The sequence below is a fragment of the Pelobates fuscus genome, chromosome 13 (genome assembly GCF_036172605.1).
Source record: "Pelobates fuscus isolate aPelFus1 chromosome 13, aPelFus1.pri, whole genome shotgun sequence".
NCBI classification, from domain to species: Eukaryota; Metazoa; Chordata; class Amphibia; order Anura; family Pelobatidae; genus Pelobates; species Pelobates fuscus.
In genome coordinates, this window is record NC_086329.1 from 33976790 (window position 1) to 33993312 (window position 16523).

The 16523-nt window shown below is 38.0% G+C and overlaps 1 protein-coding gene across 1 annotated transcript in view; it reads right to left on the minus strand.

Annotated features, from left to right (window-relative positions):
* Positions 1-16523, minus strand: part of WDR25 (WD repeat domain 25) — a 162359-nt gene that overhangs the window by 40882 nt on the left and 104954 nt on the right. The window contains exon 4 of the mRNA XM_063439153.1: positions 14839-14969. Within this exon, the coding sequence (XP_063295223.1) occupies positions 14839-14969 (131 nt within the window). The remainder of the gene's footprint in view (positions 1-14838; positions 14970-16523) is intronic.

Genomic DNA, 16523 nt, shown 5'->3' on the forward strand with positions numbered 1-16523 from the left:
CTGAAGTGGTAGAGGTTAACACAGTGAGGGAGTTTAAGCATGAGTGGGATAGGCATAAGGCTATACTAGACTTAAGATAAGGCCAGGGACTAATTAAAGTATTTCGAAAACTGGGCAGACTAGATGGTGCATACGAGGTTCTCTGGGAAGCTCCCACCCTACCAGAGTAGAATGCTCTCCCCACCTCCTATAACTTCCGATACAGTACTAGCACAATATTTAGCATCACCGCAATACAAAAACAAAGTGGCTCGATCCTTGTTTTCCTTCAAGCACCGCAATCATAGAATAATCTTAGGGACACAGTCAAATCTTCATTCAATCTAAAATCTTTTAAGAGATCTATGGCAATATACTTGAGCACAGAATGCACCGTTCATGGTTAATTATATTTATTACCTATTATGTGTTAAAGATATAAATATATATATAGTATATTATTATTATTTTTCTTTTTGTAATATTGTATCCTATTGTAACAATGCAATGTTTTGTGGACCCAGGACAGACTTGAAAACAAGAAAAATCTCAATGTATCCTTCCTCATTAAATATTTTATAAATAAATACATAAATAAATAAAGAACAGAACAAACATACAAACATGAAAAAAGATAAGTCCTGTGCTCACTCCCATCACTCCTGGGCGGCAGCAACGACCACAGTACACATCAGCCCCAATATATAGTAAAAACCAAAGGGAAAAAAAGAAAAAGAGTTACCTGTGCTCTCTCCTTAATCCCTATATATATTTAGACAAATGGAGGTCATTTAATTTCTCCAATGGACATTGGAGGGAATGCCCGCCTGCCAACGTCAAGGCAGACCCCCCTAAGCGGGTCCTACACTGACCCTTCATCTTGCTTCCTTGAGATTCTGGCAAAGATATCTCTAATGAGACAGAATTTTTTTTATACACATCCCTATATGCTTATTAACACTTAATAGGGAATACATGGGATGGGCAGCAGCTTTGTAACAAATCTGTGTGAGCGCAGGACTTATCTTTTTGTATTTGTATTCACTTTTTATATCAAACAGCCTTGTTACAATGCTGCTGCCCATCCCATGAGAGAGGTCCCTGCTCACAGAGCTTACACTCTAATAATAATGGTACAATACAGAGAGAGTGGTCCCTGCTCACAGAGCTTACATTCTAATATGAATGGTACAATACAGACAATGAGGTCCCTGCTCACAGAGCTTACACTCTAATACAAATGTTACAATATAGAGAGAGGTCTCTGATCACAGAGCTTACACTCGAATATGAATGGTACAATGCAATGTATAATCTAATATGAAAGATAAAGTACATATGAATTCTTGAGAATCTTCATTTCTTCTTCTTTCCTTCTCTCCCTTACCCTCTGCTTGTTTCTTAGATTCTAATAACAATGTTACAATACAGAGAAAGAGGTCCTTGTTCACAGAGCTTACATTCTAATAAGCATGGTACAATACAGAGAGAGAGGTCCCTGCTCACAGAGCTTACACTCTAATATGAATGGTACAACACAGAGAGAGTGTTCCCTACTCACAGTGTATAATCTAATAACAAAGATAAAGTACACATGTATTCTTGAGAATCTTCAATTTTTCTTCTTTCCTTCCTTATATACCTCCCTTAAGCCCTCCTTCTTTCTTCCACTCTAATAAGAATGGTGCAATACACAGAGAGGTCCCTGCTCACAGAGCTTACACTCTAATAAGAATTATACAATACAATACAAATAGAGAGATCCCTGCTCACAGAGCATACACTCTAATGAGAATGGTACAATACAGAGAGAGAGGTCCCTGCTCACAGAGCTTACACTCTAATGAGAATGGTACAATACAGAGAGAGAGGTCCCTGCTCACAGAGCTTACATCTAATAAGAATGGTACAATACAGAGAGAGAGGTCCCTGCTCACAGAGCTTACATCTAATATGAGAGAGAGAGGTCCCTGCTCACAGAGCTTACATCTAATAAGAATGGTACAATACAGAGAGAGAGGTCCCTGCTCACAGAGCTTACATCTAATATGAGAGAGAGAGGTCCCTGCTCACAGAGCTTACACTCTAATGAGAATTGTACAATACAGAGAGAGAGAGAGGTCTTTGCTCACAGAGCTTACATCTAATAAGAATGGTACAATACAGAGAGAGAGGTCCCTGCTCACAGAGCTTACACTCTAATAAGAATGGTACAATACAGAGAGAGAGGTCCCTGCTCACAGAGCTTACCGGTACATCTAATATGAATGGTACAATACAGAGAGAGAGGTCCCTGCTCACAGAGCTTACACTCTAATACAAATGTTACAATATAGAGAGAGGTCTCTGATCACAGAGCTTACACTCGAATATGAATGGTACAATGCAATGTATAATCTAATATGAAAGATAAAGTACATATGAATTCTTGAGAATCTTCATTTCTTCTTCTTTCCTTCTCTCCCTTACCCTCTGCTTGTTTCTTAGATTCTAATAACAATGTTACAATACAGAGAAAGAGGTCCTTGTTCACAGAGCTTACATTCTAATAAGCATGGTACAATACAGAGAGAGAGGTCCCTGCTCACAGAGCTTACACTCTAATATGAATGGTACAACACAGAGAGAGTGTTCCCTACTCACAGTGTATAATCTAATAACAAAGATAAAGTACACATGTATTCTTGAGAATCTTCAATTTTTCTTCTTTCCTTCCTTATATACCTCCCTTAAGCCCTCCTTCTTTCTTCCACTCTAATAAGAATGGTGCAATACACAGAGAGGTCCCTGCTCACAGAGCTTACACTCTAATAAGAATTATACAATACAATACAAATAGAGAGATCCCTGCTCACAGAGCTTACACTCTAATGAGAATGGTACAATACAGAGAGAGAGGTCCCTGCTCACAGAGCTTACATCTAATAAGAATGGTACAATACAGAGAGAGAGGTCCCTGCTCACAGAGCTTACACTCTAATAGGAATGGTCCAATGCAGAGGGGGTGGTCCCTGATCACACTCTATTATCATATATTAAACGTAATGTACACGTGTGTTCTTCAGAATCTTCATTTCTTCTTCTTTCCTTCCTTTCTTACCTCCCTTAAGCCCTCCTTCTTTCTTCCACTCTAATAAGAATGGTGCAATACACAGAGAGGTCCCTGCTCACAGAGTTTACACTCTAATCTGAATGGTACAATACAGAGAGAGAGGTCCCTGCTTACAGAGCTTACACTCTAATAAGAATTATACAATACAATACAAATAAAGAGGTCCCTGCTCACAGAGCTTACACTCTAATAAACATTATACAATACAATACAAAGAGAGAGGTCCCTGCTCACAGAGCTTACACTCTAATGAGAATGGTACAATACAGAGAGAGAGAGGTCCCTGCTCACAGAGCTTACACTCTAATGAGAATGGTACAATACAGAGAGAGAGGTCCCTGCTCACAGAGCTTACACTCTAATGAGAATGGTACAATACAGAGAGAGAGGTCCCTGCTCACAGAGCTTACATCTAATATGAAAAGTACAATACAGAGAGAGAGGTCCCTGCTCACAGAGCTTACACTCTAATAGGAATGGTACAATGCAGAGGGGGTGGTCCCTGATCACACTCTATTATCATATATTAAACATAATGTACACGTGTGTTCTTCAGAATCTTCATTTCTTCTTCATTCCTTCCTTTCTTACCTCCCAATGAATCTTTTGCAGTAGATGGACATTTGTATTCTTTATAATTCACATTAGAAGCAATATTTCCACTCAAGAAACTTCTTGGAAACATTAATTTTTCATGGCCGGAAGTAAAGACTGAATATAAAACAAGCTGACTGGTAAACCTCCTGCACTGAATGAACAAACAAAGCAGATCTGGAACACTGGAGATAATTATTCTATTTTGAGGTCATCAACTGCCATGTCTGTAATATGATGTCACAAATGGTCATAGCACCAACATGTTTGCACATTGAATTAAGCTGAAAGACTTTTCTGTTTATTCATTTCTCTATCTAGCTATATACATTTATAAAATGAAACAAAACGAGAATAAATAAATGAAAACATCTCTTCATACAAAACTAGGTGCCATATACAGAAACAAATACTGCCTAAGCCCTACAGTAAGGAAACCGATAGTGCAAAAAATGCTAATGCCAGGCATTGATTACGGGGATGTAGTGTATTGCAAACCACCTTCATGAACTTAATACATTATATTAATCATTCTGCCGCTTTGTACTAGAATTGAATTAGTTGACCCACCATTGTGACATAAAGGGACAGTATGGGAGGAGACTATATTTAAAAGAAGAAAAATTACCACAACAAGAGGACATAGTCTTAAAGTAGAGGGGTGAAGTTTTAAAAATAATATCAGGAAGTATTACTTTACAAAGAGGGTAGTGGACGCATGGAATAGCCTTCCAGCTGAAGTAGTAGAAGTTAACACAGTGAGGGAGTTTAACCGTGAGTGGGATAGGCATAAGGCTATCCTAGACTTACGATAAGGCCAGGGAGTTAAAGTATTAAGATAAGGGACTTAATTATTAAGATAAGGCCAGGGAATTATAGTATTTCGAAAACTGGGCAGACTAGATGGGCCGAATGGTTCTTATCTGTCGTCACATTCTATGTTTCTATGTTAAAAGAGCTAAACTGGCAATTGCTGGAATCCGGACGCACTCTTCATCTTTCCAGCCTCTTGCATAAGAGGTTCTCTGGGAAGCTCCCACCCTACCGAAGTTGAATGATTCCCCCCAACTCTTCCCACCTCCTATAACCTCCAATCCAATACTAGCATGATATTTAGCATACTGCAATACAAAAATAAAGTGGCTCGATCCTTGTTTTCCTTCAAGCATCGCAATTATGGAATAACCGCAGGGACACAGTCAAATCTTCCTTCAATCTAAAATATTTTAAGAGATCTATTATTATTATTATTATTGCCATTTATATAGCGCCAACAGATTTCGTAGCGATTTACAATATTATGAGAGGGGGATTTAACTATAAATAGGACAATTACAAATAAACTTACGGGAACAATAGGTTCAAGAGGACCCTGCTCAATCGAGCTTACATTCTATATGAGGTGGGTTGTAAAACATATTAGGACAGGAATTTGCAGTCAAATAAGGTGTGCTGCCCTTTAGGAGAGAGCAAGAGACAGGTATGTGAGGTAGAGGTTAGTCTGGGAGGTCATAAGCTTTCCTAAAGAGATGGGTTTTAAGGCACTTCTTAAAAGATGCAAGACTAGGTGAGAGTCTGATGGCGGTAGGCAGGCTATTCCATAGGAAGGGAGCCGTCTGCGAGAAGTCCTGCAAGCGTGAGTTGGCCGTACAGGTGCGGACAACGGACAGGAGGTGGTCACGGGCAGAGCGGAGAGACCGAGAAGGGACATACCTATGGATCTGTGAGGAGATATAAGAGGGGCTAGAGTTGTTCAGTGCTTTATAGGTGTGAGTTAGTACCTTGAATTGACTCCTATAGCATACAGGAAGCCAATGTAAGGACTGACAGAGGGGTGAGGTTTGAGAGAAACGACTAGAGAGGAAAATCAGTCTGGCAGCAGCGTTCATAACGGACTGTAGCTGTGCAGTACAGCTTTTGGGAAGACCAATCGGGAGAGGGTTACAATAATCCATGCGGGAAATTACTAGAGCATGGACAAGCTCCTTGGTAGTATCTGGTGCAAGAAAGGGGCGGATGCGGGCTATGTTTTTAAGATGGAATCTACAGGATTTGGCAACATCCTGGATGTGAGGCTCAAAAGTGAGGCCAGAATCAAGTATGACACCAAGACAGCGCGCTTGCAAGGATGGACTGATGTGGGTACCACAAACTTGAAGGGAGAGCGAAAGAGGAGGATCAGTATTAGGAGGAGGAAAGACAAGGAGCTCAGTTTTAGAGAGATTGAGTTCAGAATGCGGGAGGACATCCAGTCAGAGATGGAAGAAAGTCAAGCAGTGACACGTTGCAGGCAATATACCTGAGCACAGAATGCACCTGTCATTGTTGAATATATTTATTACCTATTATGTGTTAAAGTTATATATATATATACATATATATATATATATATATATATAGTATATTATTATTATTTTTCTTTTTGTAATATTGCATCCTATTGTAACAATGCAATGTTTTGTGGACCCAGGACAGACTTGAAAACGAGAAAAATCTCAATGTATCCTTCCTCATTAAATATTTTATAAATAAATAAATACATAAATAAATCAGGAACAGAACAGAACATACAAACATGACCATCCATGGCCCACAAGCATGGCAAATCAGTGAAGACCACAAGAGGAGCTAGTGCAGACTGGTAGTGGGTGCTACAGAAGTGTGACATCCACCTCTATAATGAGATTGCTTCGGAGATCAGAGGGTCGGGTAAGTGGTGGAAGGCTCCCTTTAATGCTGAAGTGGTTTTTGTGTTTTGCAAAAACACTGCAGTTAATGAACTGTCTATTAAGCATTCTCAAATTACTGCAAGTATATTTTTTCCAAAAAACAAGAATGAAAAAGAGATATGTACCACAAACAAATAAAAGCAGTAGTTCCCACACAGTGGTTTTATGGCACTTGTTTCATCATAGAGATAACAAAACTGAAATTCCATCAAAGTTGTCTAAGATCTCATGCTTCGGATCAACCCACTTGGCAGGCTATATGTACAGCTTATTTTTTATTACAATTTATTGTTTTACCTCTAGTAATCCATACAGTCTAAGTCTGCATCAAGACATCAAAAAAGCAGTGTTATAACACTAGGACAAGAGGATGAAGTCGGCAATGTTCAAAATAAAATAGACTTTCTAAGGCGAGTTTCTATTATATATAGTTTTACCAGTATGGGGATATGGATTACATCACTAATATACTCTCCACTCATCGCATCAGAGGCAGTGGTGGCTGTGGCGGACCTGGCATCAGTCCCCGGGGTTGCCTGAACCCATATTGAGTTCTTGCGAACAGATCTGTACCCCCCTGTTCGGGAACCGAGCAGAACATGTGTGGTGCCCCCCTGTTATTGACTTAGACCACCGACCACCCCTGGCTGTTAACCGCAATTAAGGAGTACTTGAGTGCTTTCCCTGGTTGGCCGCCGTTTGTAACACAAATGCATCTTGTCTCCCGAATACAGGCAGCGGTACTTAGTCATCGAGTGCATGGAACTAATTTGGGCTACACGTTTTTGTGAATCCCGGTTAAGATGGTACTGCTGCCTGTAGACTTTCCCAAACAACTACACGAACCACGTTCGGGAGATATGATCTACCTACTGGGGGGGGAGCATTCGCTACCTAAGAGCCAAGGGGAGTCTGTGTTTGTTTTATTATGTTGTTGGGGTGTTTTATATTATTTATTTATTTCATGTAACCGAGAGATCATTGAGTTATCTAAAATTCCCAGCTCAATTATCTCTCTGACCCAATGCATCTTGGGAAAATTCCCTATAAACTTGTCCTGGACCCCATACTATGGGGCTGTGCTTAAAAAAGCAGTGTTAGTGGGGATGTGGCCAGGTGCCGCACTTTCTGACACATTTCAGTTGACTTATTAATAATTTGTGTAGCTAAAATGTAATTTAGAATGAGAACAATGTATCTTATTTACACAGACTGATTTCCAAACACATTTATTGTAGATTGTAGATAGCTCTTCTATACATTCAGACATACCAACAATATGGAGCTCCTACAAAAGAGGATTATATTCATTAGGATAATACAGAGGAATTAAGGTCCAAAAAACTGACTGTCCCTCCTAAATAGGGAAACTTAGGAGGTTTGCGTGTGAATGGCAAGGTCAGTTTTTTTATATATACATTGTGAGTGAATTCCACAACACACATTCATATATATATAAAAGTTTATATTTATATATATAAAAGTTATGTTTAACTAAAATAATGTCTTATGGTCAGTTTAGTAAGGTTCATGCCAACTAGTTTGCATAACACGAAGCTCACAGCTCAATCTAAGACACTACGCTAGAGGTATAAGAGTGGCTATTAAATAAAATATAAATTACAGTATACAATTGATAATCAAGCAAAAAGTGGAAAACACCCAAAATACGTAAAATATATCTAAAATAAATTGAACAACCTGAAATAACGTAAAATATCTGTGAATATGATCTGTATGAAAGAATCAGAAAGCTAACATAGCGTAATACAGTATTTAAATAGAGTGTATAATAAATGTGATGATGGATACACTCACAAACAAGCGTGAAATCAGGCTTCTCACCCTCTCAGGGGTAATGTGATGTATGATGAGTATGAGCTTGAATTATCATCCAATGGAATATATGTGAATAAAGGAAATCAGATATAGTGAAGTTTGTTATAAAAATGCAAAATCACATTTATTGGTCGCACTTACACATAAGAATCTTAAGAAGAGCGTGTCTCCATATAACATGGAACTCAATAGCGTGGTCAGAAATCCAGGAGCAGATATATGAAGGCAGCCAAATACAAATAAATAATAAAATATAGAATAAAACATAAATCAAAAGTCCATAAGGAGAAAATCCAACGTGTTTCGTCCGATAAAATGTGGGACTTCCTCAGGGATAACACGAAGCTCACAGCTCAATCTCAGACACTAAGCTAGAGGTATAAGAGGGGCTATTAAATAAAATATAAATTACAGTATACAATTGATAATACCTTTGTCTGTAAAGTTATTTGTCCTTTTGCATAACAGGATAAGGCATTAGTGTTAAATTTTCCAAAGAGCTTACAATCTTTTGAGCAGGGTAGTATTTCGCAACATTTTCTCAATATATTCAAATGAACAAGCTGCCATCATGAATATGGAAAGCAAATGAAGAATGGTCGCTATATATAAACATGTCATCTACAAATATTCCCTACATAACAGGACACACTGCATTAAACTGTCCAACTCCTTTTCAATAGAGACCAACTCATGTATTCTGCAGAGAAAAAGTCAGCAAGAGTTGAATTTGCCTGTCTGCTTTTGCTGAAGCCTAGCCATAGGAAACAGTGCATACATTTTTGCCATTTGGGGTTTATCTGCTAGCTCTGTTTATGCATTTCAAAGGTAGATTAGCCCAAAGGCTATTACATAGAAAGAGTAAATAGCTGAGCAGAAAAGTGTGACTTTTTCTTTCCAAAGAGTGACTCGAGTGCTAATCCCGTATATAGTTAAATCTTCACAAACAGAAGTCAGCCACACGGACCTTTTTTAAATCTCTTAAGAAAAAAAGAAATGTAAAAGGCGCTGTTTGCCAGAGTCATTTCAGCAGAGAGATGACAGATTTATTCTCTGTTTTACGCAAGGTCTGCTTCCTTGAGGCTTATGGCGGGGTGTCACTGAGAGGTGCTGAAGTATGACAGTCAGCTCGTTCAGAGCACTATGGACCATCTGCTAGTTTTATTCTTAAAGTCTCAATTCACGGGCCTTTGCGTTCCATTCAGAATGTTCCTGTTGAACTGCTTCCATGACTTCGGTTCAGAGTCCCATTAATGCATGGACATATTTGATAGTCCATCCGGTGTGCGTTAACTCCAAGCTATTTTTAGAATCTATGTATAATTCCACTCAATTAAGTAGGAAAGGTCAGTGCTATGTTTTTCACATGACACTGTAACGCATCCCCTATATTCCGGCTGAGTATATCCGTTGTCAATCTCCCGAGTCCCAAGTGAAATAGTGATTATAACTCCGAGCTACCCAAACATCAGCCTAGACTTGATGAAGGGTATATAAGAACTGGTTTTATTATGGCCAGATGGCCCACCTATATACACAGCAAGGGTACAGTCAAACACGCCCAGAACACTCCCACAACATGCCCATGAATTTCTGTGTCTGAACAACTAGGCATAAAAACATAAAATATTAAAAAGACATAAAAATACATATAAGACATATAGGAACTTCTACAAATATTTTATCCCCGGATATCCTCGATCTGAGCCCCCAAGTTGTCCAAATAGCGCTCAGATCCCACAAATACAGTTCAATCGCCACTGGGGGTAAAGTTTTGACTGACCACACATGAGGCGTCTGCCCAAATCAGTTCCAGAGTTTCAGGGGTAGCGGTCGGTCAATATCAGGAGTTTCAAAAAAGCACAAAATAGGTAGTGTTTGTTTGCCTTGTTCGTGCCTACAAACTGACTGAAAAGCGCTCTCCTGGCTTATCACGGAAAGAAGCAGGCGTTTGTATACTTTCACAGGTGTTCATGCCGTCGAGTGTCCGACTTTTAGTTCCAAACACTCAACGACCAAGTCCAGCTGCCTGGGTTCATGCGACAAGATGCCCGCAGTTTTCTCCAGCACGTGGTGTTCGGTTATACGAACTGCGGCCACACCGAGAGAGCACTTAATTCTGTGGTTTCTTTAATGTTTAATTAGCCAGGGGTGGTCGGTGGTCGGGAGATGGTAGCTCCCGAATGGGGAAAACATGAATGGGGATATCTTTGACATATGCAAAATAGTGGGTTTTGTCAGACACAACAGTGCTCAATCTATAATTCTATATAAAATACCATAACTGAACATGTTTGATACATTTGGAATGGATTTGAAAAACATATAGACACACATATCATTAATCCTAACTCTGCCAATCCTTCCCCCGGTTTCCCTGTCCTAGTGTCTTTAAGTGACATTTAAATGTGCAGTACATGGGTCCATTTTATATTTATGGGCTAGGTGAAATTGTACCTCTAATTTGTCATGGCTAAATTCTGCTATATTTGGAGGATAGTAAATACAGAGAATGTCAGCCAAATTATGCCAACCAAAATTGAATAAATGTGTTTCTGCAAATCTACTATAATTTAATACACACATTGTGCAACAGGCTGTATATTATATATTAACTTAGTGACAATACATATCTATTGGAAGCCAAAGGAAGGTTTATTAAAAGAGATTAGCCCAACATGATCAGAGAAGTTTATACCTACAGGGAGGTTTAAAAACATAAGGTCAGCCATGAAACCTGATAAGGAACATAGCAAGACAACCATTCTTTTACACCTCCTGATGGATCACTAGGTCAAATCAGTTGCCATGGTGGGGGATTACGATGTTTGACATACTTTCCAAGAAATAAAAAAAATGGAAGGATAGCTGAAGCAGTCATGCTAAGCAGAATCCCACATGACCCATCACACTCAAAGATAGTTTTTGACATGTCCCTCAATCAAGATATAGTCAAGCCGCATGACGTTTTACACTAGTATTGCAATTGAATGCATCATAAAGTGGACATTTGGCAGATTACATCAAGAAGAAATAGCCCAGAAGAAATAGAAGATTTACCTGCAGTGGGTTCATAGCTACCCGGAGTACCTTTGTACAAGGCTGAAAAGTCCTTTTAAATCACAGGCCCTCATCCCAAGAGCCCCGTTCCACTAGTCGTTCAACCTAGTTTACAAGGCACTCAGTACCTTTAAATTCTCAGAAGCCTTTGCCACTCCTTCATTATCAAAGTCTTAAAAAAAAACACCCTGACCACTGCAAAAGTATATAATTAACCTATAGTAAGCCCACACATTCACATAAAGAATAGAAAAGATCCAAATTATAACAATTATGATAAATGCAGTACACATTATTAAAGGGACATTATAGTCACCAAAACAACTTTCATTTCATAAAACAGTTTTGGTGTATAGATCATGCTCCTGCAGTCTCACTGTTCAATTCTCTGAAATTTAGGAGTTAAATCACTTTGTTTATGAATCCCTAGCCACACCTCCCTGCATGTGACTTACACAGTCTTCCTGAACACATCCTGTAAAGAGTCATCTAATGTTTACACTTCCTTTATTCCAAATTCTGTTTGATTTTGAATGTCTTATCTCCTGCTCTGTTGATAGCTTTCTAGACCCTGCAGGATCCTCCTCTATGTAATTGAAGTTTAATTTACAAAGCAGGAATTAAAAACTTTTAAAGCAAGTGACATCTGATTGAAAATGAAACCATTTTCTTCATGCAGGCTGTGCAGTCACAGCCAGGGGAGGTGTGGCTATGGCTACATAAACAAACAAAAGTAATTTAACCTCCAAATGGCAGTAAATTGAGCAGTGAAACTTCAGAGGCATGATCTATACACAAAAACTGCTTCATTAAGCTAAAGATGTTTTAGTGACTGTAGTGTCCCTTTAATTATCAGACTGATCATGAAAATGTGCACAATGACACCGGTTAGCATAAATCTCCAAACAGAACGATTAGTCCCTTATGTTTAGCAGCCCTAGCTGTTAATGGGATTATAGCAAAAAGAGAAAAAAAATATATCGAGGTGGCCCAGCTATAACACATTTGATGCATTTAACATACAAGCAGAGTAACACATTTATTTTTGTCTTTTACGTTCTTATAAATACAGTAAGGCAATATATCATACATGTTCATCATACTGCACTTGTATGTTCCTCTCCTTTTAACATTTTAATGTACAATTTCACAAGGAGAAGGTAGCGCCACCTCTGGTCCTTGTCAGCAGTTCCATCTACGCGTCTTGTCAGACAAAAACACCAGTAAGCTACTAAATATCTGCTATTATTTTGTCTATTGCACAGTGCATAGAGGGTGGATGAAGAAGGGGGAGCACAAATAGCATTATTAAAAATATCACAGTTTATTATGAGGCTAATAAGGCACATTCACAGCTAATCGTGCTGATGTATTCTATGAAAACAATGCAACGCTGGACTGAAGTGGTGACTGCATTAATTAATATCAAACGAACAAAGGCATTTGAGAAAGGTCACTGTCTCTACGCTTTATTCGTCTGTTTGTTCTAATGGGTCATTATGGGAAAGATATGCCATTCAGTGGTAATTAATCAGAATAATTCTTGCCTAACATATTATGTAGATGTGCGTTGTGACCAGGACGTTGGCCAACATGCTGTCTGCAACGCACAACTGTTAGGCCTAGATTGTTATTCATCATTTAAGCAAACAAATGTGAGCAATCAAAAGGCCCCTGCCAATTGTTTTCTGGCAGTCTCGGAGCCGAACAAATGCACCATGTTCATTTATATCTGTAACACACTTGGAAATGGGAAATTAAATAATATCAATGTATCAAAGTCGCCAGATTAAAATTCGTCATATAATATTCATCAAATGATAAGGTCTGTTAAGGCACACGGTCGGTACCATGTGTTGATCAATTCTAGACTATTTCAGTAGTCATTTCTAAAGATCTAGAGCTGGTGCCCTGAAACCATGCCTCGTGCCCAGAGGGTAGGATGTTGTTCTTCTGAGTCAAAAATTTAAGAAAGAGACCATCTCCGGTTTATACAAACAGTAATAAAGCAAATCTGCATCAATGTATATTAATTCTACCTGTAAACTTTAGGTAGGAAACCTTCGGCGCTCCAGATATTATGGACTATATCTGCCCTGATGCTTTGCCAGCATTATGGGAGATGTAGTTCACAACACCTGGAGTTATGAAGGTTGCCTACACCTGCTTTAGGAACACGATCCACACAGTTTTAACAAAACCAGAATACAACGCCATCACCACCACATAACAAAATGGCCTAAGGAACTAGCGAATCATTGAAGGAGATCAGAGAACAAGAGCATTTAAAGAGATAAATAACAGAATTAGAAGGTAAAAAAAAAAAAGAGATTTTCTAACGCTTCACAATTTTATGAAATGCAAATCACTTTAAGCATTTCGGCATAGTTGAGTAGAAACTTAACAGGCAGTCAACTAGGGCTGACAATTCACAAAGGCCAAGTTTAATGACTCGCGCTTGAGGTGTGTATTATAGCTACTGTTCTCTGGTCTTTTGTGATGCAGTACACTCAAGAAAAAAAAACAAAAAACAGCATGGTGGGACAGTGGTCCAAAATCATGACCTGCCCTCCAAGATCCAGGATAGCTGGGAGACATGATATATATCAGCATTGAAAATTAACAAAATGACTGAGTTTAGCTGTGCCTTTCATAGCTGTACAAATGATATCAGATAAATATGCTGTGACTTCATATACACTTTGGTTACTTTTTTTTTTTTATCAATATCATCATCATCTACCATATAAATTATAATAACTGTTATATTGCAGTAATATAATGGACTTTGAGGATGCATTGAAAAGCTCACAATTATAATATTTACTTCATAATAGTTACTAATGTATTTGTTCATGCTCTTGTATGATCAATACTGACTTCATTATGAATTTGACTATCCTACGAGACTTTTAAAAGAAACCATATAGTCTCTTCCCTTTTTTTTTATGTCACCTGCACTTTTTCCAAACACTGATAGAGTCGTTGTGGGGGAGTAAAGAATGACTATTTATGCCTTTCTTTCCAAATTATAGTTTTGTTTTATAGTTTTAGATAACATTTTTAAATTATTTATGTTAATTTTTTTTTTATATTTTTTTAAATATACAATATATTTTTGATATTTTAATAAGTTGAAATAAAAAAATTATTTTCTAAAGTTTAGCCACAAAGTATCACATTATTTGAATAGCAAACAATATTAAATTAAGGCCAAGTCAGGTGGATCATTAGGTGAGTCGAGGGGGTGGAACGTACGAAATAGTGTCATCCATAAATTTGTGAGAACTAGAAACTCATGGTAAATTAACAATTATGTATTTAACTCACCCCCAGTTATCAATTGTTTTGCTGTTCCTGCCTCTTTAAATAATCCGGATTATTTTATCATATGGACCTGCAAATCTGTCTGTGTATGAAAATACATGTAAATGGATCTTCTGATGCACGTAAGGCCTACATTATACACTTAATGATACATTAAACAAATACACAACCAGAAATTGAAAAATTGAAGTGACATACCTTTTCCATCCTTATATCCCACGCTTTTAACTCAGGTGAGAATCCTCCACAAAGAAAAACATTAAGGTCTTGAGGCTGGAAGCGGACCACACTGACCTTGAAATCAGTTTTTGATTTGTATATTTGCTTGCCTGAAAGAACGAATTATGAAAATAATTAATGACGGCACACAGGGAGAATAATCTAAAGCAAGGGTGGTCAAAACCCACAGGTGCTCAGCTGTGGATCTACCTTGCGAATATCCCGAATGTAAATAATGAATTATTTGTGCTTCGAAATGGCTCTGTAACGATGTCTATTTACCATTTTGGAAGGCGAAGGGTTAAAACAACCTGTAATTCTTTTTGATGCTAAAATAGGCCATGTGTAACCTAAGTACAATGTGTACCCCAATACATAATTAAGAGCAAATTGTATTCATTCCTTCATTTTAATGTAAAGTGTTAAATGTGAAGCTGGTCTCCCTTAATTTCCCTAAGGAGAATAACAGAAACATATTAAATGGGAGGAAAAAAAGTGGTTACTATGGCTACACTGTTTGAGATGCAATTATGTACAAGATTTGAACACGAGTCAGTAGTTATATACAAAAAGTTTATTAACAAAACCTTGGGAAACCGAATGACATGTGAAGGAAAATATAACATCGTAAGCCGCTGTGTGTGATTTGGAGTCCGTTGCAATTTAAAGGTTTTCTACCCTAATTACTACGTGAATGCAAAGTGGCATATTCTGCTGTCAGTATATTCTCCCTCCTTTCCGAGGGGTAATGACTTTTGGAAGCGTTTTTTGTGACCTGTAACGCTAAATTAAATACCAGAAAAACTCTGCAAGCAAATGAAAGAAATGTAAAACACAGTGCAAGCTGGCATAGCAAAAAACTTATAATAAATGGTTAGAAGAACACGCATCCATTATAACAGGCTGTGTGTTATAGAGAATGGAAGTTGTCTTGGCAGGGTACTACGGATAGTGCTAATTTCTTCATTTAACTCAGAAAAGTTAAAACAGCAACAGAAAACTGCATATGAAAATAAATTGAAGGGTGATTTTGTATACCAGAATATAATAAAAAAATAAAGATTTCACAATATGTGAGACATCATAGTAAATAATAAAAATGTTGCTATAATAATAGCAAAATACAACAGGGATACAAACATAGGCATAGTCAAAATGGATTTAATGTGATCAGCTACAAAATAACGTCTGCCTTCATATTTTATGGCCACTGATGGGGGAGCAGACATGAACCCACTACAGTACAGATACCAGAAGGATACATGCCAAGGGAGAGAAGATAGGATTCTTTTATGAATAGTCATGGGTACAATTCTGCACCCCCGTGACTGCTTCCCCAAAAGACCACCAGAGACGTGACCATTGTATCCCAAGTTACATTATATATCCTACAATAAACATAGGTTTTGGGAGGACACAAAATATTTTGAAATACATAGTGAACTTCACAATCCTGTTACACAACCTTACATACAATAGGGCACAATACATGAACATACATTAGGGAAAAAGGCCATGGATCTCTAGAACTTCCAAGCTAAGTTGGACTGTAAAGAGAAGATTTTGCTAGGTGTTGTATGGATTGTCCACTTAAAGCCCTTAAACTATTTCACAGTCCAAGATGGAAGTGGATTTAGATGCTATCCTGCACTTGGCTACAAGAC